Source organism: Perognathus longimembris, chromosome 11 (genome assembly GCF_023159225.1).
Source record: "Perognathus longimembris pacificus isolate PPM17 chromosome 11, ASM2315922v1, whole genome shotgun sequence".
NCBI classification, from domain to species: domain Eukaryota; kingdom Metazoa; phylum Chordata; class Mammalia; order Rodentia; family Heteromyidae; genus Perognathus; species Perognathus longimembris.
In genome coordinates this window covers 40,047,753-40,073,416 of record NC_063171.1, presented here as the reverse complement: position 1 = coordinate 40,073,416, position 25,664 = coordinate 40,047,753, and the positions used below count along the sequence as shown (strand labels likewise).

At 39.0% G+C, this 25,664-nt stretch overlaps 1 protein-coding gene across 3 annotated transcripts in view; it reads right to left on the bottom strand.

Moving 5' to 3' along the window:
• Ash1l (ASH1 like histone lysine methyltransferase) overlaps positions 1-25,664 on the bottom strand; it is a 126,861-nt gene that overhangs the window by 99,602 nt on the left and 1,595 nt on the right. For all 3 annotated transcript variants that reach the window (XM_048357546.1, XM_048357545.1, XM_048357547.1), the window contains exon 2: positions 1,978-2,500. In XM_048357546.1, the coding sequence (XP_048213503.1) occupies positions 1,978-2,397 (420 nt within the window). In that variant the 5' untranslated portion in view covers positions 2,398-2,500. The remainder of the gene's footprint in view (positions 1-1,977; positions 2,501-25,664) is intronic.

Sequence of the window (25,664 nt, the reverse complement as noted above, 5' to 3'; positions counted from 1 at the left end):
TCACTACTATTTACTGGGGCTAGGCTAAATGAAAACTCATTGTTTAATAATTAAAGAGATTTTCCTGAGAGTAATGAAAAAGTTTTGGAAATAGATATTAGTAAGGGCTGTACAACAGAGAAAGTAACTGATGGCACTGAAAAGTTCACTTAATAGTTAATAATAAATTCAGTATTATACATATTATACACCAGGTGATAGAGCACTACCTTTGAGCAAAAAAGCACAGGGACAATGCCCATGGCCCATGCCCTGAGTTTAAGCTCCAGTACTGGCACAAAATTAAAAAGAATTTTAAAATGTAAAGACCTAAAAAGTAAAAATGTTACTTCAAAACTGGTAATATCTTTGCTTAACAAATGAGGAAAATAAAGCTCAGGATAGGTTAATTTGCCTATGATTTATCCAGTTAACATTCTTCAAAACTTGGTATAGTACCCATTTGTTCCTGACTTACAATTTAAACTTATTCACATAATTTTATTAACAAAGCATCCCAAATTATCTAATTATATACTTCTATGATCTTGCAGAGAATAGAATCTATTAAAAATGTCTATATGCCACTGCAATTAGGAGAACTGAAGCATTATAGTTTTGGATAACTAGATAAACAATGGCAAGCCATTTGTTTGACAATAAATAAAAAATGGAGCTGGGCCCTAGTGGCTCAGGCCTATAATCCTCACTATTCAAGAGGCTGAGATCTGAGGATTGTAGTTTGAAGCTAGCCCAGACAGACAAATCTAAGAGGAGGTGTGGCTCAACTGGTAGAGTGCCAGCCTTGAGCCAAGGGAGAACAAGAGGTCCAGAGTTTAAGCCCAAATAGGTGGGGAGGGAAAGAATGTTAGAATTAAAAGAAAACAGGTGTGGTATTATAATCATTTAACATCTTTTTTGGGGGGGGGTAGTACTAGGGTTTGAATTAAAGGTCTCATGTTTGCTAAGCAAGCACTGTATTAATTGAAGTCTCATCCCTAACAGCTTAGCTTTCTTCTCTTTCTTTTTTTTTTCCAATCCTGGTGGTTTGAACTCAGGGACTGGGCGCTGCCCCTGAACTTCTTTTGCTCAAGGTTAGGACTCTACCACTTGAGCCACACTGCGACGTCTGGCCTTTTCTGTTTATGTGGTATAAGGAATCGAACCCAGGGCTTCCTGCACATTAGGCAAGCACTCTTACCACTAAGCCACCTTCCCAGCACCCCAGTTTAGCTTTTGTTGTTTTTTGAATGGGATGTCACATTTATGCCCAGGTTGGCCTGAACCATGACTTTCCTATTTATGTTACCCACCTAACTGGGATGACAAGCATATACTAACAATCCCAGCTTCTAATAACTAAGAAATGTTCTCTCAATCTTTTGCCCAGTCTAGCCTAGAACTGTAATCCTCCCAATCTCTACCTTCTAATTACAGGCACAAACCACCATACCTGGCTACTGCTTAATACCACTGAGCCTCAGTTTCTCCTTTGTTAATCTGTCCATATTCTTGCTTGTTAGTAAACAGCAAGGTAAGACTCAAATTTAGAATTCCTTTCTGCAAATATAACATTTTTCTGTGGTCACAACTGGAGCAATAATTTGAATATACTCCATTTAAAACATCTGTCATAAAATACATGACTATTCTATTATCTCTTTGACATCTCTCACAGATTATTCGGAAATAACACAAAAAGATTAAAATCAAACTTCATGGACAGCATGGTGAAACTTTTCAAATGATCAAAAGATGGGGAAAGAAAGGGAAAATAGAAATATGGTAGAGGGGAAAAATGTGTGCCCTTTGAATATGCGTGGAATTACCATAATGAAATCCCTTCGATTACAAATGTATGTTAATGCAAAAGTAAAACGAAATTTAAAAATAAACAAAACCTTTATGGAATAAGGTTCCATGAAGAACATTAGATAAAAAATAATGGAGAAATCAAAATATTTTCCATGACCACATATTGTGGGGAAATCCACTTACCCGTTTTGAAGGACAGTGTTCATTTTTTTCATCTGTCATCTTCCCACTTTTAAGTGCTTTCCTTGAATGCTTGATAGTTGTTTTTATGGCAGGTCGACATACATAATTTTCCAAGTTCTTTGGAGGTTTTTTAGTTCTTTTAGCCTGAAGACCAATTTTTAATTTTAAATTCCCCTCTGAAAAATTTGTTTCTTTCACTGAAAACTGCTGCTGTGCATCAGTCAAACCATCATCTTTTCCTGCTTCGATGTTTCTTTCTCGATTCCTCTTTCGAAGGTCCTCTTCCTCCTTTGTGTTGTTCTCTATTTCTACTTCTCTCTTGTTGATCAATGTGCCAGTATTGATGGCAGAAGGACTCTTTCTTGAAAAACCTTCGGAATCAGAACCCAATCCTAACATAGCAGTATTTCTAGGGTCCATCACAAGTGTTAACGTTATTGCCCAGGAATCTTACAAAAATTTTACAGAACAGTGTTCCATAAAAAACAGGATTTTCCAAAACTTGCAACCAGCATCTCTTTCTCTGCAGATAGATCATAACAAAAATTTATCAGAAAAGAAACAACTACTAATTAACATGAGAAATGGGCGATAAGGGGGGGGAGGACAAAGAAGTCAAAAATCACCCAAAAAATAAAGCAAAATCAAAGTGAAGTTCAGAGTGGATTTAAATTCATTTAATTCTAAACACATTAAAATTTTCAGAATAAGTTCATCATTCTATACATATCACAAACAAGCTATGTGGTGTGGTGCAATTCATGATTTACGAATCACTGCTATAGTTGGATATGTCAGCATGCTTATAATCCCAGCATTTAGGAGGCTGAGGCTAGTGTAGACTCTATCTATCTATTTACCTACCTATCATCATGCAATCACCTGTTTTAAGAATGAAAAACTTCTGCAACTGGTGGTAAAACAAATGCAACCTAAGATAAAAAGAAAACTTCATACACATACACACACACTTTTTTTTTGGCCAGTACTGGGGCTTGAACTCAAGGCCTAGGTACTGCCCCTGAACTTCTTTTGCTCAAGGCTAGCACATTATCATTTGAGCTACAGCGCCACTTCCAACCTAGGGCTGCACGCATGCTAGGCAAGCACTCTACCAGTAAGCCACATTCCCAGCCCGCCCCCCCTCCCAGTTTTTGGCTTGCCTGTTTACAGAGCCAAGACTAACCTGACACTGAAGAAACTGCTAAGTGCTGGGATTTTAGGTATTAAATATTATACGCAATTTAAGCACTCTTGAATGCTAAAGGGAAAACTTTCTCTACTTCTAAGTTGAATAAAATCAGTTTTATGGGCTGGGATGTGGTTTAGTGGTAGAGTGCTTGCCTTGTATGCATGAAGCCCTGGGTTCGATTACTCATAAAAGAAAACAAACAAGCAAAAAAGCCAGAAGTGACACTGTGGCTCAGGTGATAGAGTGCTAGCCTTGTGCAAATGAAACTCAGGGACAGTGCCTAGGCCCTGAGTTCAAGCCCCAGGACTGGCAAAAAAAAAAAACAGTCAGTTTTATTGAGTCATTTTACTGGTTGGTTTCAGCATTACATTTTGTTTAAAATTGCCAGGTTTTTATAGGTTAGGACTTTTAGAAATAATCTGTCACAAATGTGTAATTTAGCTCTGAATTAACGTACTAATCCATTCAAAAATATTTGAGCATCTATTATGTGCAAGACATCAAACAATGTCCTGAAAATAGAGTATTTAACAGATTCAGTTTCAAATTATAATCTCTAAATTCCACTTACAATCTAGTGGGAAGAACAAATTAAGTAATAACACAAATGATTAAGTGTTATACAACCTATTAGTGGGCTGGGAATGTGGCTCAAGTGGCAGAGTGCTAGCCTTGAGCAAAAAGAAGCCAGGGAGAATGCTCAGGCCCTGAGTTCAAGCCCCAGGACTGGCAAAAAAAAAAAAAAAAAAAAAAAGGGTATGTGTCAATTAAATTACCCCAATACATTTTTTTTCTTCTGGTCCTAGGGCTTGCTCAATGCTAGTACTCCAGCACTTGAGCCACATCTCTACTTCTGGCTATAAGAGTTTAACTGACTTTCCTGCTCAGGCTGGCTTTGAACAATGGTCCTCAGATCTCAGCCTCCTGAGTAGCTAGGATTATAGGTATGAGCCACTGACACCTGGCAAATATTTAGATCAGTATGAAAAGTTTTATTATTTAATTATAGGTGGCCATTCTACCTATAATAAAATAATAGGTGGAATCTAACACCCTGATCTCATGAGTCTCAGAAAACTAGATTCTCATATAATCAGAAGTCTGATATTTTAGTGAATATAAATCAAAACAAATAATTCACTATCTTAAATATGAATTTATTTGGGCTGGGATGTAACTCAGTGGCAAAGAGCTTGCCTAGCAAGTACAACGTCCTGGGTTTGATCTCCAGTACCAAAAAGAAAAGTAAAAAAAAAAAAAAAAAAGATTCATTTGTCTTTATTTCCAGCATTTGTCTGACTCAAGATCCCAGACCAGTATATATACAAATATGAAAAAAAAATCTTACTCCTTAGAAAACTCCAACTATGAAATGAATGAAACATATTTTAAGATACATATCTTTAAGATTTTTCTTTACAAAAAAATAAGATTCACAAAGACCAAATAATTACTTCACAACTCCTACAAGTAGTGCAAGAAAAATGTCTAAGCCAATCACTGGCACATAGCAAGGGTTCAGTAAAAAGGTATCAATAATTTAGAAGGAGTAGGAGACTGGTGGTGACAGCAACAGCAGCATTTAAGTAGCTACTCAACAAATACTAGCCAAATGACTAAATTCTGTAGTTTATTCTCTCTTCAACCACACAAACAGCTGAATGAGTAATCTTAGAATTTTCTCACTTGACAATTATTACTGTCTAGCATTCCACTTAATGTTTCTTAACAGCATTAAAGGCTTTTTAATAGTCTGGCTTTACTCTTAACTATTCAAACTTATGTTCATTTCTGCTTCTGTGTCATTTAACTTTCTATCCCTTTAAAAGTACAAAGATTCCTGTTGGGCATTGGTGGTGGCTCATGGCAGCAATCCTAGCTACTCAGGAAGCTGAGATCTGAGGATTGTAGTCAAAGCCAGCCCAGGAAGGAAAGTCCATGAGACTCTTATCTCCAATTAGTCATAGAAAAAGCCAGAAGTGGAGCTGTAGCTCAAGTGACAGTGTTAGCTTTGAGCAAAAGGGAGTTCAGGGACAGTGTCTAGGCCCAGAGTTCAAGCCCCAGGATTGGCCAAAAACAAAAACAAAAAAGTTTCAGAGACCTGCTGAGTCACTGGTAGCTCATGCCAGTAATCCTAGCTACTCAGGAGGCTGAGATTTTAGTATCATGGTTCATGACGGCCCAGGCAGGAAGGTCCGAGACCCCCAGCTGGAAGTGGAACTAAGGCTTAAATGGTAGAGCTCCAGCCTTGTACAAAAACTCTCAGGAGAGCAACTAGGCTCTGAGTTCAAGCCCCAGACTTGCACCAAAAAAAAAAAAGTACAAATTCCTAGTCGGATGCTGGTAGTTCACATCTATACTTAGCCTCCTCAGTAGTTAGGCTTATAGGCCACTGGCATTAGGCCTGCTTCAGCTCCCTCCACCCCTGGGGAAATAAGGTTTGACAGTGACTGCTTCAGCTTTTTAAGTGCTGGAATCACAGACATGGACCACCACACCTAGCTCTCATACGTGACTATCATTTGTTATAAGAAATTTATAGCTGGGTGCCATAATAATAATTCACATTAACAGCTGGGAATGTGGCTTAGTGGTAGAGTGCTTGCCTAGCATGCATGAAGCTCTTGGTTCAATTCCTCAGTACCATATAAACAGAAAAGGTCAGAAGTGCTGCTGTGGCTCAAATAGTAGAGTGCAAGCCCTAAGCACAAAGAGGCTCAGGGACAGTGCCCAGGCCCAGAGTTCAAGCCCCAGGATGGACAAAAAATCATATACAAATTTTCCTTCATAGATGCTAATTGTATTTCACATAGATGGTTTTCTATAAAATTCCTAAAATAGCTGATGTTACCAGTAACATGCCTCCAAATCATAGCATACACTTTCAGTCCCCTGTACATCAAGGATGGTCTAAGAAAAGCAACCAAGCTTACCTATTTCACCTTATACTCCTGACCAGTATTAAGGGGACCAACATATTTCCCCAATCAATATATATGAGAAAGATACCATGTTTGTTGCCTCACCATTCAAAATACCTAAACAACAGAATAGCCAATGAGCCTAATACAGCTGAATGAATAAAAAGGATATTGCATATATACAGCATGAAATATTATACAGCCTCATGGAAAAGTGAACTCATGTTATTTGCAGGAAAATTGATTGAACTGGAAATCATCATAGTGAGCAAGAGAAGCAAGAACAAAAGCCAACTATTGTATGCTTCTGATTGTACATAGAAGCTAGACTTAAAAGACATGCAAATTCATGGACATGCATATATGTATATATAACTATATATATAAAAGAATGACAGAAAAGTGAAATGGGCTCTGATGGGAAATAAGAACCAGTGGGAAGAGTAGGCTAAAGAATGAGGATAATATGCTCCAAGTAATTTATCTGCATGTATAAAAATAAATAAAACTTCTTTAAAGGGTTGTCTTAAAGACACTGTTTTCAAATTCTCATGTTCTTTTTATTATGACACACTGGTCACATTTTCACTAATACCTCTCCACACAAATTGCTGGTTAGAGATCACCACTGACCTCTACATTACTATATATAACAATCAGTTCTCAGATCCTTCACATACTTTTTTTGAGAATATATAGTATAGGTTGGCCTTGAGTTTCCTATATAGCCCCGTTGCCCTGGCTAATCTGGAATACACAATATTCTTAAGTCTCCACTTCCCAACTGCTGAGATTAGAGGTGTGCACCACTATTGGCAGCAGTCTTCTTCTTACTTGGCCTTTCAACAAAAATAGATGCAGAACAATCTTCATTTGATTTCTGGAAACTTTGCTTTGATTTTTAACCCTTACTAGAAAATCAACCTAAGCCTCTTTTACTATTTGTTTTTTTTTTCCCTCCAGTACCTCTAAGTAAGGAAAGTGTCAATGATACCTGAATGTCTTCCCTATTTTACCACATAAACCACACTTCTATCTTTTAAACAGGCACAAAAAAAGGAGACATGTAAAACCATTTTTTCTTTATTCAGACCTGAAACCTGTTCTTCCCATAGGCTTCCTGATTTCATCAGCCTCAAGTGAAAAAGCTATGGGACAGTGCCCAGGCCCAAACCCCAGTGACTCTAACTGACTCACTCTCTGTCTCTCTCTCCCTCTTTCTTTGTCTCCCCCCCCCCCCAACCTCTCTGTCTCTATTTCGGAAGCATTTCACAGAAAAAGACAGATAAAATGTGGCCTAAAAAAGAGGAACACTATGTGCAAAAAGTCTCTAAGATTAAGAGATGTAACTACTCTAGGTAAAAAGAGCACAAAATGAAAATGGAAAAACAAATGAGAAAAATTTGCAAAGGACCTTCTTGGGCTATACTAAGGATGTAGACTTCAAAAAAAGCTGTCAAAAGGCTGTGATGGCCAGGTACTGGTGGCTCTCACCTGTAAGTAATCCTAACTACTCAGGAGGTTGAGATCTGAGGATACTGGTTCAAAGCCAGCCCAGACAGTAAAGTCTATGAGACTATTATCTCCAATTAACCACCAGAAAACTAGATGTGGCACTGTAGCTCAAAGTGGTAGAGCGCTAGCGTTGAGTAAAAATGAGCCCAGGCCCTGAGTTCAAGCCCAATGACTGACCAAAATAAAAGCCAGAGGTAGAGGTGTGGCTCAAATGGTAGAGTGCTATCCTTGAATACAAAAGCTGAGGAACAATGCCCAGGCCTTGAGATTAAACACCAGGTCCAGTACAAAAAAAGAAAATCAAAAGGAGACCCTTTTTATCTTCGGGTCTGAGTGTGTAAGAAGATTGATAGATGAAAAGAGGAAGGAGTGCAGATAGCAATTTTTGCACAGATCCTTACCCTTGTAAGAAATTTGGCTTTAAGGTAGAGAAGCCACTAAGAGTTTTGAGATGTGAAATGATCTGATTGAGACTTTAAACAATCTAAGTTATAAAACTTGTTACCTAATAACTCCTTTGACTCCTTCCTCTCATGCTATACACATGAAGTTTGTCAACAAAATCTATAAGTTTTGCCTTCAAAACATATGCAGTCATTATTTCTTACTACTTCATAAGCCTCTATTCATGAATTATTTTGCTATTTCTGTCTAGGTAGACAGTGTGTTTTAATGTTTCAACATACTAAAGAAACTTATTGAAACAAAAGTTTAAAGTTTGATGTAATCCTTACTACCTACTTGGGAGGTTGAGCTGAGGATCATGATTGCAGCCAGCCCAAGCAGAAAAATCCATTTTCAGTGGAAGAAGCTGAGAGTGTTGACATTTGTCTGTTGACCCAGCCATCATAGTCAGTGTAAAATAGGTGGATCAGAGTCCTAGGAGTTGTCTGCATGGGAGAGGGGTGTGTGTGTGTGTGTGTGTAAGGGATGAATAAAACCTTATTTCAAAAATAGTCAATGTAAAAAAAAAAAAAAAAGAGCTTAAAGTCTGGCTCAGAGGTAGAGCACCTAACTTGAACCACAAGACTAGCCCCGGGGTTGAGAATATGGCCCAGTGGTAAAGTGCTCGCCTTGTATACATGAAGCCCTGGGTTTGATTCCTCAGCACCACATATACAGAAAAAGTCAGAAGTGGTGCTGTGGCTCAACACCACTAAAGAAAAGAAAATGAAGATAAGCCACAAAACTGTTCCATGAGAAATAAAACTTCCATGATAGGATAATTGATTACTTCTCATTTTCTGGTTTTTGTCAATTTGTTGTTTAGTTGGTGCCAGTTCTGAGCACTATCCCTGAGCTTCTTTTGCTCAAGGCTAGCACTCTACCACTTGAGGCAGAGCTTCACTTTTGGATTTTTGGTAGTTTATTGGAGATAAAAGTCTCATGGGGGCTGGAAATGTGGCTTAGTGGTAGAGTGCTTGCCTAGCATGCATGAAGCCCTGGGTTCGATTCCTCAGTACCACATATACAGAAAAGGCCAGAAGAGGCACTGGGTCTCAAGTGGTAGAGTGCTAGCCTTGAGCAAAAGAAGTTCAGGGACAGTGCTTAATCCCTGAGTTCAAGCCCCAGAATAAGTAAAAAGAAAAAAGTCTCATGGACTTTACAGCTTGGGCTGGCTTTGTACGGTGATCTTCAGATCTCAGCCTTCTGAGTAGCTAGGATTATAGGAATGAGCCACTGGTGCCCAACTTCACACAGTTTTATGTAATTGCCTAATTTGGTCTGCCAGCCCTCTAAATGTTACAACTCCTTGGGGAATCCATCTTCTCCTACTCTGAATCATATCCTTGAATAATAAATTACACTTGCATAGTTTAGGATTTTTTTTTCCCCAGTGCCAACCTGGGCCTTGAACTCAGGGCTAGAGGGCTGTCCCTGAGCTTCTGAGCTCATGCTAGCACTTCTTCCATTTTTTTTTTAGGTCGATACCTAATGCTTTCACTCATTGGTTGGTGCTCTACCAAATGAGCCATGCCTCCAACTCTGCACACTAGCACCTACACTTCTACCACTTGAAGCCACACCATCACTTCCAGAATTTTGGTGGTTAATTAGATGTGAGAATCTCACGGACTTTCCTGCCTGGGCTGGCTTCAAACCAGGACCCTCAGATCTCAGCCTCCTAAGTAGCTAAGCCTAGAGGTATGAGCCACCTTTGCCTGCTAACTTAAAATTTTTTAAAGCTCCAGACAATATATCAGTTCAATACTTTGACAAAGTCTGTTTATCCTCCAAACTTCAGTGAAATCAGTTGCTCAAGTTAGAAACCTGGCTAACAGCCTGACTCTCCTAATTCCTTTATTTACAACCATATACCTAACACAAAACTTGAGAATACCACATAATTTGTGATAATATCCAGTTCTTTCCAATTCTATTGCCACTAAATTGCCCACTCCAAAAAAAAAATCTTACCTAGAACATAGCAGTAGACCTCTAACTTCCTTATATAGTTCCTATAGTCCAGTTGAAGATCTATTCAGAAAAATTCTGTGTGTGTGTGTGTGTGTGTGTGTGTGTGTGTGTGATGTCTGTCTCTGCTGGTATAGGGGCTTAAATTCAGGGCCCTGCACTTGCACTTGGCTTTTTCACTAAGGCTGATGCTTTACCACTTGAGCCACAACACTTCTGGTGTTTTGCTTGCTAACTAAAGAGCCTATCAAAGTTGTCTCACCAGGCTGGTTACAAGCCTTGGTCCTCAGATCTCAATCTACTGAGTAGCTATGATTGCAGGTGAGCTACCATGTGGAGTGTTATTTTAAGTAACAATCTAAGCTGGGCACTGGTGATTCACGTCTATAATCCTAGCTACTCAGGAGGCTGAGCTCTAAGGATTACATTTCAGACAGCCCAGGCAGTAAAGTCTGTGAGACTCTTATTTCCAATTAAACTTCAAAAAAGCCAGAAGCAGATCTGTAGTTCAAGTGGTATAGCACTAGAGCCTTGAACACAAAAGTTCAGTGCCCCCAGGTTCAGTGCCTGGGTTCAAGCCCCAAGACAGGCACAAAAATAAATAAAAATCTGTTACTTCATACTTAAAACCTTTTAAATGTTTTCTTATTGTCCTTCAGATACCAAAGTCATCAATTATAACCATAACTTCTAATTTAATGTTCTGCATTATGGTACACATATTAAGAATACACACTCAGGAGACAAATGCACAGGCTGAGAGCCCACATCTGCAAGATTAATTTTGGACAAGGGTCTCTCTCTCTCTCTCTCTCTCTCATTACTATCATGGAAATAGGAAATGTCAGAACTCAATGTATTTATGAAAAAAATTACAATACCATTTTATCGCACATCAGTTATTTTTTGTTTTGACATGCCCAACTTGTAACTTGTCACACCATTTCCCTCTCTGCTGAGAGAAGAGCAGAGGCAAATGACAACCAAAAAAACAGATATGATAGATGTGTTTTAAGTACTTCAGTTCCCAAATATGTGCCTTTTCTCCATTAGAACATAGTTCTCACATTGGAACTTTCTTCTACCCTTACTAAAAAAACCTTCTATTCCTTTTTTCTATTCAGCTCAAGTCACTCCTTCAAGGAGACATTTCCTAACCAATACACTAGGATAGATCTCTCTGTGCTCATAGCCATACTTGAAATCTCTTAACACTCATTACACTAGTAAATTATATGGTTTTTTTGTTTGTTTGTTTTGCCAGTCCTGGGGCTTGGACTCAGGGCCTGAGCACTGTCCCTGGCTTCTTTTTGCTCAAGGCTAGCACTCTGCCACTTGAGCCACAGTGCCACTTCTGGGTGTTTTTTGTATATGTGGTGCTGGGGAATTGAACCCAGGGCTTCATGTATATGAGGCAAGCACTCTTGCCACTAGGCCATATTCCCAGCCCCTCTAGGTGATTTTATTCTTGGTCCTGATGTGGAAAAAAGTTCTAGATTCAACACACACAAATCAGTTAACATAATATAGCACATAAACAGAATTAAGAACAAGATTGCAAATGACCTCAACAGCTTCAGGAAAAGCCTTTGATAAATTTCAACATCCTTTAAAGAAACTAGGAATAGAAGAAACATACTTCAACATTTACAGTAAAGACTATAAATGATAAACATGTAGCCAATTCTTCCTAAATAGGAAGAAATCATTTTCTCTAAAGTCAAAACAAGACAAGAGTGGCCACTCTTTCCACTCTTAGTCAATATAGTGCTAAAATTCCACTCTCCTCTTCTCTCTCCCTTTCTCCCTGTCTCTTTCTCCCCCCACCCTCTCTTTTGGTCGGAGCCTGCACACACCGAGCCTTGTTGGTCGGTCAAGGCTAGCATTCTACCACACAAGTGACAGTTCTACATCCAGCTTAATTAGCATCCTGGTTAACTGGAGTTCAGATTCTCCACATCCAGCTTAATTAACATCCTGGTTAATTGGAGATCAGAGTCTCATGGACTTTCTTGCCCAAGCTGGCTTTGAATAGCAATCCTAAAATCTCGGCCTCCTGAATATCTGAGATTACAAGCATGAGTCACCTGCACATGGCCATCTTTCCCTCTTATTCAATGTAAAATCGAGAGACACAGGATAAAAAGACAAACGACAACAAAAGCAATACTTGCAAAACTGATGTAAACCAACTGAACAACTCATGGGGGGAGAGGGAAATGGGGAGGGGGGAGTGAGGGAGAAAGTAACAAACAGTACAAGAAATGTATCCAATGCCTAACATATGAAACTGTAACCTCTCTATACATCACTTTGACAATAAGAAAAAAAATTAAAAAAGGATTCCTAGCCAGAGCAATAAAGCAAGACAAGGGAAATAAAGGAAATTAAATTATGCATCGTTCCAGATAACATCCTGTACCCAAAGAATTCTAAGAGTCCAAGAAAAAATTCTCAGATCTGGGACTGGGAATGTGGCTTAGTGGTACAGGGCTTGCCTGGCATGCATGAAGCTCTGGGTTTGATTTCTTAGCACCACATAAACAGAAAAAAACAGAAGTGGCACTGTGGCTCAAGAGGTAGATAGCCTCGAGCAAAAAGAAGCCAGGGACAGTGCTCAGGCCCTGAGTCTAAGCCCCAGGACTGGCAAAAAAAAAAATAAAATAAAATAAGGTAATGAGTACATTTGTTGTTGAACAGTGTTACCCCCCTCCCTTGTTTTCTCTTTCCCTCTCCCCACATTGGTTATTTTCTAGGTAGTATCTTACATACCCTGGCTAGTATGGGCTACAACTACAATTCCTCTACTTGCAAACTGCTGGAGATGAAAGGCACATGGCTACTGCATCCAGCCACTGTGATTTCCTTGCTTCTGGCTTAATAAGTATGTGCTACTATATACTGCCATTGACTTGAGAAGGACTCTTGGGAACATTTTTTCAGGCTCCTCAAACCAAGACAACCTGATTCTACCTCCCAGGAAAGCTAGCATTACCAAACCTGGCTTGATTTCATAATTTTTAATCACCTAGTTCTTAGTCTTAGTGAATATTTTCTGAATGTTTATGGAACAGATTCTCACATTTATGCCTGGGGAAGGCCTCAGATCACAACCCTTCTACCTACAGTTTCCTTACAAAAGAAGTCACTGTGCTCAGCTTCCAGCTTGCTTTTCTTTCTTTTTTTTTGGGGGGGGGGAGAGGGGGCAATATTGTGGTTTGAACTCAGTGACTCCTGCTTTCCATAATCTTTTCCCCTTATGACTGGTGCTTTACTTCTTAGTACTTGAGGCTTTTTGCTGGTTAACTCATATTTATCTACTCCGGCTGGCTTCAACTCAAGACCCTCAGATCTCAGCCTCCTAAGAATTATAAGGGGGGATGGGAATATGGCCTAGTGGCAAGAGTGCTTGCCTCACATACATGAAGCCCTGGGTTTGATTCCCCACCACCACATATATAGAAAATGGCCAGAAGTGGCGCTGTGGCTCAAGTGGCAGAATGCTAGCCTTAGGCAAAAAGAAGCCAGGGACAGTGCTCAGGCCCTGAGTCCAAGCCCAGGACTGGCAAAACAAAACAAAACAAAAAAAGAATTATAAGGGGTTAGCCGCTAGCATCCAGCTCCAGGCTTGCTTTTCAAGATAGGGATTTTCTTTTTGCACAGGCTGGCATAGAACATCAATCCTCTTATCTCTGCTTCCCTTGTAGGTCAAATACATCTAAACAACTTGTTTTACTAAATTGAAACCCCTCTGTAAAAACTTAGACAGTACAATTTTAAAAACAAAACAATTTCAGTTTTACTAAAGTAGGTTGCTCCTAAACCATTCCAAAATTTCTGGTACTGTTATTTTAAATACTTGGGAAAGGGTACAAAGGTTTCCATTTACCTGGAACTGGCTCAAATGTACACAGTATGCTTTACATGATGGTACTATGAACTGAGGAAAAAGAAATCATGCATGACACAAGTCCTAAATTCCTTGATGACTTCTATTAAATAAAAAGAAGTCAGATAAACACTGGGAAATATTTTGTTACTAGAAATGTGTCCCCCTAGGGAGAGTGACAGAGGGAGTGAGATTGGAATATACTCTAAATATGTAGAATTGTAACAACAATAAAATCTCCCTTGTGTAAATAATGTAAGCTAATTTTTCTAAATGTCAAAGAAAAAAGAAATGCTTTCCTTCAGTTCTTGAATTAATTTCTTCTGGGACTGACACAGTTCATAACTACTAGCCTGTTTCACATAGTGCCAATTCAACAGATGGGCTCATCATTATCCTAATGGTGGAGGTGGATTGGCAAGTATGAGGTTGTATACTCAACAAGAGAATATATTCTTTCAAGATTATATCTAATAAGTTTAGTGGCTCACACCTGTAAACCTACCTGAGAGGTTGAGAATTAGAAGTCACAGTCTGGGCTAGGCCAGAAAAAATGTTTGCAAGACTCCTGCAGCTGCTGTGGACACACCTAAACAATGTAGGAGTCTGAGATTATTAGGAGGACAGAGGTTCAGAGCCAGCCCAGGCAGAAAAGTCTCTATGTCCATGAGCTAGATGTGGTAACATGCCTGTCATCTCAACAACTATGGGAAGCAAAAGATAAGTGGATCACAGTCCAGGTGCACATTCAGGCAAGAAGCAAGACCTTATCTTAAAAGTAACCTGCAAAACAAGAGCCAGTGGTTTATAAATGTAATCCTGGCTATTCAAGAGGTTGATATTGAGGTTTCGGACAAGCCCAGATAGAAAAGTCTCAAACTCCAACTTTAAGCAGCAAGGGTAAACAAATATAGCAATGGTACTCACTGGATACTATGTTGAAAATAAACTACACAGGGGCTGGGAACATGGCCTAGTGGCAAGAGTGCTTGACTCATATACATGAAACCCTGGGTTCAATTCCCCAGCACCACATATATAGAAAACAGCCCAAAGTGGCGCTGTGGTTCAAGTGGCAAAGAGAAGCCAGGGACAGTGCGCAGGCCCTGAGTCCAAGGCCCAGGATTGGCAATAAATAAATAAACAAACAAATAAATAAATAAAATTACACAACTTGTGGGTGAGGATGGAAGAGAAAGACTGGGAAAGAGCAAGGCAAAGTATGATATTGTCCAAAAAGAAATCTACAACTTACCTAACTGTATAACACTGTACATCATTTTTTTTTCTTTTGGCCAGTCCTGGGGCTTGAACTCAGGGGCCTGGGCACTGTCCCTGAGCTTCTTCTGCTCAAAGCTAGTACTCTACCACTTGAGCATAGTGTTACTTCCAACTTTTTATGTATTACTGAGGAACCCTAGGGCTTCATGCATGCTAGGCAAGCACTCTACCACGAATCCACATTCCCAGCCTTTATCTTTGTAATAACAATTTAAAAATGAAAAATAAATCAATAACTAGCAAAGAGGCAGACTAAGGCATGGCTCAAATGGTAGACTAGCAAAAGACAGGGCTGGAGGCCTACTACAAGCACAGGCCATGGGTTCAAACCTCAGTATGAAAAAAAAAAAACTTTTTATTTTTGGCAGAGCTGAGGACTGAACTCAGGATCATGCACTTTCCAGGCAAGTGGCCTCAACACCCCCACACACACCCAAAAAAAGTATTTCTGATGAGTTTTTAAATCATCAACAAATAGATTATATACTGTGAATGCCTTTCTTGTCTCTTATTCCTATTCCTTTGGACACCTTAAATACACATTACACTGAGAATATATGCTAAAATGTACAGTAAATTAAGCAAACCTATCTCTAATTTTTATCAGTATTAGACCTTATAGATGTATTCTGAACATCAGAAGTGTTGAATCAATAGGTACACAGGTGAAAACTATATTCTTTATAAAGTATGATAATCCAAAAAAAAGTAGACTAAGAAATGAGGAGGCAGTTCACTACATTTTCAAAGCCAGAAATTGTTGTTAATAAAGTTTCATATTTTTGATGTCTCATTATTTTATAACTTGTATTTGTTTTCATGTGGTGTTTCACAATTCTAGGAAGGCAATAACCACTTCAGCCATCTTTTCAAATCAAGTAGATACAGACACTCAGGTTCTTAATTCCACATAAAATAGGTATTCAACTAGTGAACTACTTACTGAGACACAAAGTTTGCAGTATATATTTAATTTCTGGGGTGTGTGTGTGTGTGTGTGTATGCCAGTCCAGGGGCTTGAACTCAAGACCTGGGCACTGTCTCTAGCATTTCTGCCCAAGACTAGTATTCTACCACTTGAGCCACAGTTCCACTTCTGGCTTTTTAGTGGTTATTTGGAGATCAAGAGTCTCCAGGACTTTCTTGCTCAGGCTGGCTTCAAATAGCAATCCTCAGATCTCAGCCTCCTGAGTAGCTGAGATTCTAGGTGTGAGCCTGTAATCACTGGTGCCTGGATGATTTTTGTCATTTTAAAATATCATCAATATTCTAAAATACCATCTATATTTACTTTTGTATCTATATCTCAACTACTTAATATTTGTTAAGTTTTCTACCCAGGAAAGTATGTAATCTTAAAATTTTCAAAAAGATTTTCATGAGGCACCAGTGGCTCATGCCTGTAATCTTAGCTACTCAGGAGGATAAAGGTTATCTCTTTTAGCCCTGACATTCTTGATAAGTACCTTGAAGCATTTGCCCTGACTTCAAGAAACTGTACATCCATCCAATTACCTACACAGTATCTCAATTGCGCATTCAATGTTTCATCCTTTAAATAGAAATGTCAGGATATCCAAGCCAAAATTTTAATTTCTATTATCCCCACAATGTATTATTCCCACAGTGTTCCTCATCTCAGTGTCCAACTGGCAACTAGGCAATAATTAGAGACATCTTTTAACTCTTCATTTACTCAGAACTCACAATCAACTAACTCATCAACAAATAATCATCTTCACTACCTTCAAAATATTTTCCAAATCTGGAGACAGAGAAATAACATACCAGTCACTCCAGCTACTCATTGGGTGGAGACATGAGGAAACCTCACCTCAAAAACAAGCTGGCCTGGTGCCATACACCTGGGATGCCAGCTACTAGGGATACAGGTAAAAGGCTGGAAGTTCAAGGCCCAGGTAAAGTTATCATTATACTCTATCTGAAGGATAAACTAGAAACAGCAAAAGAACTTTGGATGTGGCCCAAGTGTTAGAGTGCTTGCTAATCACAAGACCCTGAATTCAATTTCCAGGACTGGAAAAAAAAAATCCCAACTCTATATTCCTGGTAACACTCTATGTTCAATCTCACAACCATCTCTTGCCATAATTAAAACAACAGCCTCCTAACTGGGTCACCCAGGCCACAATACTCTCACCTATCAAAGTTCATGTATTAGATTAAGTCACTTTTCTGCTCAAAATCCTCCAAGAGCTTTGTATCAAATCTAGAATAAAAAATTAAAATTGGTAAGTCCTTAAATCATCTAGCCTGTATTTCTCTCTTCAATCTCCTATTCTTCTCTACTATTTCAGTCCCTTTCTATTCTTTGAGCACACACTTGCCTCTCAGAATTTATGACAACTGATATTTACATGGAATCCTTCATACCATTTAAGTTTCTACCCAAATATCACTACCTCCAAAAATTTCCCTAGTCATGCAACATGCTCACCCTATTTACAATTACTTTACAAAACTCACCAAAATGTTGTCAAAATACCCTTTATATCTACCTTATTCACTGGAAACACCAAACAGGCACTAAATTTGATATTTCATTCTCTTCTGTATTTCTTGGGCTTAAAATAATACTTAGCATAAAGTAATTACACAATTAGTACTTGTTGCATAAATGAACATTCCTTTTGTTAGAAGGCACAGGAAGCGAGGGAAAGGTGATACGTCCAAAAAAAAAAATGTAGTCTTTACCTGACTTATGTAACTGTAACCCCACTATACATCACCTTTATAACAATAAAAAAAAATTTAAACCATACCTATGACACTTATTCAGGAATCTCAAATCTACTGGTTATGTAACATGTAATATGATGGTCAGCAGTACTTAAAGATGTTGTACTAGAAAAAAAGAATTAAATCCTAAAATAAAGAAGGAATCTTATTTAGTGTCTCTGGCACATAATAAGCCCTCAATATATACATGTTACTCTTGCCTTTGAACCAAACCAGGTAGTTTAAGAAAACAGATGAAGTCTACTTTAAAAAGAATACACTCAATTTGTTTTATTATTTTTTTAAAGAGACCAGTAAGCTGGACATCAATGGCTGACATCTATTATCCTAGTACTCAGAAGGCTGAGATCTGAAGATCTTTATTTCAAGTTAGCCCAGGCAGACAAATCTTGAGGCAAATCTTATCTTCAATTAGCCACCAAAAAGCTAGGACTGGAGGCATAGCTCCAAAAAAGCTAGTGTCAGAGTTTGAGGCCCTGAAGTCAAGTCCTAATATAGTGCACGTGCACATGCGTGCATGCTCATGAACACACACACATGCACACACATAGTCACACAGAGAGAGCGAGCAGGTGAAACTAACCAATTCAGTTCAAAGACTTAAAAGTTCTCCATCAAGTGGGGCGTTGGTGGCTTACACTTGTCATTCTAGTTACTCAGGAGCCTGAGATCTGAGGAGCATTGTTCAAAGCCAGCCCAGGAAGGAGATTCTTATCCATTCAAAAAGTCCAAATGGAGCTCTGGCCTTGAGCAAAATATCTCAAAGACAGTGTCCAGGCTCTGAGTTCAAGCTCCAGAATTAGCACATCAAAAAATGCATTTAAATATACTAACTCCCAACACAAAATATACGCTAGAAAAATTTACTTTAATAAACTCTCTTTTTTATACATTTAGGAGAGAAATAACTGAAATAAGAGCAAGAATGATCCAAGCATGATAGAACATGCCTATAATCTTAGAACTTGGGATGCTGAGGCAGGAAGATCACAACTAGAAGGTCAACCTGGACTACATAATGAGACTGTCTCAAAAACTGAAAATAAAACAAAACCCAGCAAATATGTAGTTGATACACAGTATGTTTAAGTACTTAAATTTTTTTTGGCAGTACTGGAGTTTGAACTCAGGGTAGTAATACCCTTCCTTGCAGGTACTCTACCACTTGAACTATCCCTCCAGTCCATGTTTGTTTTACTGGGGATAGAACTCAGAGCCTGGGAAGCACATATTATTTCATACACTCCCTCAACAACTCTTTACTGTATATTAACATTACCACCATCATTTTACAGTCAAGTAAACCAAAGGCCACACAAGTCTTTTGCTCAAGACCATAGCCAGCAAACTAGCAAATCTGGTATCTGAGCTTAATTCATGTGATTTCAGAGTCCATGATCTCACTACACATTGTAGGAAATATACCAACCTAGAAGGCACAGATCTATTCACTTTCAAGGAAACTATTTTTATTTTTACTAAATATCTATTATAATCAAGGCCTGATTAGCTAAGATGCTAAGTTATGTTCTAGGTAAAAAAAAGTTTTGAGTAAAATTAACCATTTTCTTGATTTTAATCTTTGCTACAAATTACTTTCAGCTGTAACAGTATACTTTTTAGTATGAGTGAAATTTGTTGAACTTATTTGCAACTTTGTTTTATTTTTGGCTAGTCCTGAGAGCTTGGAACTCAGTGCCTGAGTTGCTGTCCCTGGCTTCTTTTTGCTCAAGGATAGAACTTTACCTCTTGAGCCACAGCACCACTTCTGGCTTTTTCTGTTTATGTGGTGCTGAGGAATCGAACCCAGGCCTTCAGGCATGCTAGGCAAGCAATCTACCACTAAGCCACATTCTCAGCCCTTACAACTTTGTTAGGTAACACTTAAGAACCTCCCCCTTCCCCCCCCCAAAAAAAAGATTATGAATTAAGTTTCTGCCATGATTTGAAGCCATACTTTTTTAGGAGGGGGCTGGTATTAGTATTAGGGTTTGAACTCAGTGCTTTGAGCTTACTATGCAAGCACTGTATCACCTGAGCTATGCCTCCAGCCCTTAATGCTATAGTTATTTTTCAGATAAGGTCTTAGTTTTTGCCTAGGCCAGCCTCAGACTGAGAGCCTCCTCACTAAGGGTTCTCACACAGCTAGGACAAGCACAAACCACCATACTTGGTTTATTTATTGAGATGGTACCTTCTAACTTTTTGTCAACTGGTTGGCCTTGAACCTCTATCCTCCTGATCTGTTTCCAGAGGAGGTGGGATTATTGGTGTGAGCTTCTGCACCAGGCCTTTCAGCCATACATTTGTGTTTATTTAGGTAGTATAGGAGTTTGAACTCAGGGTCTCTAGATAGGTAGTTGCATCACAGATCCGCCTCCAGACAGAAGCCAAACTTTGTGTATGCATGCATGCGCGTGCGTACGAGAGAGACAGAGACAAGAGAGAAACAGAGACAGACAGACAGACAGACAGACCTGGGGCTTGAACTCAGGCCTGGGAACTGTCCCTGAGCTTTTGTGTTCAGAGCTAGTGCTCTACCCCTTTGAGCCACAGTGCCACTTCAGGACTTTTTGTTAGTTAAATGGAGATAAGAGTCTCATAGACTTTCCTGCCTGGGCTGGCTTTGAATGATGATCCTCAGATTTCAGCCTCCTAATTAGCTAGTATTACAAACAAGCATGAGCCACAGATGCGCCTGGCTCCAAACTGCATGTTGGGTCATATTCTGCTATGAACATCCTCAACAAGACAATCACTAAAAAAGTAATTTCTTTCTTTTTTTTTTTTTTTTTTTACCAGTCCTGGGCCTTGGACTCAGGGCCTGAGCACTGTCCCTGGCCTCTTTTTGCTCAAGGCTAGCACTCTGCCACTTGAGCCACAGCGCCACTTCTGGCCATTTTCTATATATGTGGTGCTGGGGAATTGAACCCTGGGCTTCATGTATACAAGGCAAGTACTCTTGCCACTAGGCCATATTCCCAGCCCTAAAAAAGTGATTTCTAAACACAAAATATAAAATAATCAATTATTAATTACCATGGTAGTAAGTAGAAACCCTAACCTAGAAGTCGATGCCAAAACAAAATCTATGAAAGTAGCAATATATATCAAAACAAAAATAAACTTCTATATTTATTTTCTTCTTTTATGACAGCCAGATTTAAGATATCTAATGCTGCTAGAAAGGCTGACACAAAGGAGACCTCACAGCAAGATTACAGCAAGACTGTATATTACCTTTAAAAGACTCAGACCAGGGCTAGTAATATGGCCTAGTGTCAAGAGTGCTTGCCTCATATATGTGAAGCCCTGGGTTCGATTCCTCAGCACCACATATATAGAAAATGGCCAGAAGTGGCACTATGGCTCAAGTGGCAGAGTGCTAGCCTTGAGCAAAAAGAAGCCAGGGACAGTGCTCAGGCCCTGAGTTCAAGGCCCAGGACTGGCCAAAAAGAAAAAAGACAGACCAATACATTTAACTTAATAGCAGTATGAAATTATTTAACTGGAGAATACCACCTACACACATTAAAGACTTCTTCACTGTACACAGGCAGATCACTCTGGGCAAGATTGAAAGTAAGTTATGGAGGAAAACTTAAATGAAAGCTAATGATACTGCTAATACTATAAAGACAATATCCAGCCAGATACTGGGCAGTTACACAACATGTTTTCAAATACACTTAAAAACAAAATTCTTTCCTATTCTGTTTGGAAATGGTCTCCTTATGTAGTCCAGATTTGCCTCAAACTAAGGATCTCCTGCCTTGAACTTCTGAGTGTTGGGATGACTGGCATGCACCACTATGCAGAGTTCCTTTTCCATTCTTTAACTTTAAGAAGTTTAATCATTTCTTGTGATTTGTTTTGTTGTCGTTATTTTGTACAATTATGAACAAAACCTTGTGCTCACTAGGCACACGCATTACCACTTGAGCCCTACCTCAGGCTCTCTCTCTCTCTCTCTCTCTCTCTCTCTCTCTCTCTCTCTCTCTCTCTCCTTTTTTTGCTGGTCCTAGGGTTTGAACTCAAGAGCCTGAGCACTATCCTGAGCCTCTCTATGCTCAAGGCAAGCACTCTACTCCTTTAGCCACAGAAAACACGACTTTTCTGTATATGTGGTACTGAGGAATCAAACCCAGGGCTTCATGCGTGCTAGACTGATCCACATTCCCAGCCCCCTTCTCTCTTTAGATTGTTTTTTAACCAAGGTCTCATTTGTTGTGTGGGCCAATCTAGGACCACAATTCTCCTACCAGTGGATCTCCATAATCAGGACCATAGAGACACACCACCATGTCCAGCTTATTTTGTTGAAGTTGGCCTTGAATTGCAATCCTCCTGATATCTGCTTTCCAAGTGGCTCGGATTACAGATGGGAGTTATCAAGCCCAGCTTGTTCTGGTTTTGAACCTAGCTCATTATTACCCAGGCTATCTCTGAACTCCTGGGCTCAAATCAATCCTCCTGCCTTAACTTGCTGAGTAGCTAAGATTATGTTTTCTGGAGTCCTTTTTTTTTTTTTTTTTGTCAGTCCTGGAGCTTGAACTCAGGGCCTAAGCACTGTTCCTGGCTTCTTTTTGCTCAAGGCTAGCACTCTACCCCTTGAGCCACAGTACCACTTCTGGCTCTTCCTATATATATGGTGCTGAGGAATAGAACCCAGGACTTCATGTATACCCATTAAAATATTAGATTTTTCAAACATTTTCTGACATGTTTAATAGTACTCAAACCAATACAAAATGACAAAGTAGGCTAGGAATATGGCCTAATGGCAAGAGTGCTTGCCTCATATACATAAAGTCCAATAACACATCCTATTAAAATACTAAAGTAAGAAAGAAAGATACCCTCCTCAATTTCTTGCTTTTAAAAATACAGTTCTGGGGGGCTAGGAATGTGGCTTAGTGGTAGAGTGCTTGCCTAGCATGCATGAAGCTCTGGGTTCAATTCCTTAGTACCACATAAACAGAAAAGGCCAAAAGTGGTGCTGCGGCTCAAGTGATAGAGTGTTAGGTAGCCTTGAGCAAAAGAAGCTCAGGGACAGTGCCCAGGCCCTGAGTTCAAGCTCTCCACAACTGGCAAACACACACACGTGTGTGTGTATGTGTATACATGCCAGGCACTGGTGGCTCACACCTGTAATCCTAGTAACTCAGGAGACTGAGATCTGAGGATCGCAATTTGAAGGCAGCTTGGGAAGAAAGTCCATGAGAGTCTTATCTCCAATAAGCTTACTCAGAAAAAGCAGGAAGTAGCACTTTGGCTCAAGTGGTACAGCACTAATCTTGAGCACAAAGAGACTCAGGGACAGTGGCCAGGCCCCTAGTTCAAGTCCCAGGAGCAGCGCACCCACGAGCGTGCGCGCACGCACACACATACACACACAGTACTGTTAACATCCAGTAGAGTCATGGGTGTTCTGCGGTTTTACCTCCAGATGGGTTTTCTAAATGTATGTATACCCCAAAATAATATTAAGACCTTTTTATACAAAATCACTATAGAAATTTGTACCAAAACAAGGTAAGGAACACAATTAAGGTTTACCTCCTTTTCAAACCATACTTCCCTTATTGAAAAACATCAGAAGATACAATTTTTGTATTTTTATTTTTGCCAGTCCTGGGGCTTGAACTCTGGGCCTAGGCTCTGACCCTAAGTTTTTTGCTCAAGTCTAGCACTCTACCACTTGAGTCAAAGTGCTACTTCCAATTTTTTCTGAGTGGTTTACTATAGCCTCACAGACTTTCCTGCCTGGGTTGGCTTGGAACTGTGATCTCAGCCTCCTGAGTAACTAGGATTACAGGCATGAGCCACCGGTGCCTGGCTCACATATTTATTTTTAATATGCCTTTACAGTGAAGTAACACAATGTGTGTTATAACTACACTAAATTCATTCCACCCCCCCCCCCAAAAAAATAGCTTTGAACCAACCACTTCAGTCACTATGGACATGTGGAAAAATATGAGCTTACTTCAAGAGTTTGAGAAAAAATAATGAAAAAATAAAGCCACAGATTCTTGTGCATCGTTATGCATCCTTATCAAACATAATTCAGGATCCTGTACTAACATTGCAGAAATATTTCTGAAGATAAATGGAACCTGGCTCTATTTCATTACAGTTCTGAATTCCTGATATTATATGCATAATTCATGATGGTCCTTATGCTCATTTTCTAATTGATATCTTTTTCAGATTCTAAGAAGAATTAAGTGACCCCTCCAAATACAAAAAACTAATCTAGCATATCAAGAAACACTGTATTTTCCATAGTACAGTTGAGTTAGTTCAAGCACTCTTCCCTTCTATTCATAGATCCTTACTACAAAATTAAAGCTTTTAAAGAATTTCTTCAGTCCAGCCAAGAAGTTCCTATATCCAGAGGCAAATATATCAGTAATTCTCAGATCCTGAAAGCAGTTCATTCATAAATGCCAAAAGAAAATGCCAAAGAAGACACACTCCATCACAAACTGGCCATCCTGTTAAGATTCTTAAATACGCTTGTATTCTTCCACAAAAAATTGTTGGAAAGACCTAAATCTACACCAAACTTAATGGATTTTTGCATATTTTCTGGTTTCAAATCCACAATGACTTATCTGCTCACTCATCCTAACATGTATGACTGTCAACTACTCTCATGAATGCACTCATGCTATTTCAATAATTACATTTTTATTATTCTCATCCCAAGACAGGAGCAAACCACTGAGTGGGTAATCAACAAAAATTTGTTGAATAATATAATAATACCCTTCCTCTTGTTAAGCTGCCTGGATGCATGTATAGCTCAGGAGTGCTTGCTTAGTAGGTATGAGGCCTTGAATTTAACCTCCAGGATCAAAGACAAAAAACTGTCCAGCATCCATGCAACTATCCTGGCACAAGTTGGTTCACAAAAGCCTTCTTTATCTCAAACATATATGCAAAATTGTCAGAAATGCTGTGTTTCCTTGATGAATAAGCAATAGTCATAAAACTCCATTTCATATAGATCACACTAGTAAAAATAACCTGGGTGCTACATATATGTTTGCCACTTTGGTCTCTCTCAAATATAATCCAGTCATATATGCCCTTGTGTCAATAATCAACTCTTGAGGCACTATGATATAGTGACTATATTATGTTACTACATTAGTCAAAATGAGTTGCAATCCCAACTTTGCTAGCAATCTAACACATGACCCTAGAAAAGTTACCTTTTTATGTTTCGATTTCCTATTTTGTAAAATGGGAGAAAATACACCCTAGTGTTTTCACACAGAACCAAAAAGAAAATAAAAGCATTCTGAATACAAAAACCTCATACGAATATAAATTGTTAGTATAAACCCATGTCATAAAAAAGCCCCTGTTCCTTCTAATTATAGAAATTGTTCTCTTATAGATGCTCTGGGCCTTTACATGTATACAACTCACTATTCAAAAGCACAAACTATTCTTAGGATGACAACTGGCTATGCCAAGTTTCTCTCCCTTCCCTGATTCTATGCATATATGCTATATTGTCCAAAAGGCCATTATTTCTTCTCATCAAGTAAGCACTCTGAATACCTAAAATACACACCTATCAACCTGCAGGGTAAAACCCAACACTTATTTTTTATTTTATTTTTTCCCAACACTTTTTAAAAAGAGCCAACCTTTACCGGCAACTCCAGTACACATAAATACAAATACAGGTAAACTC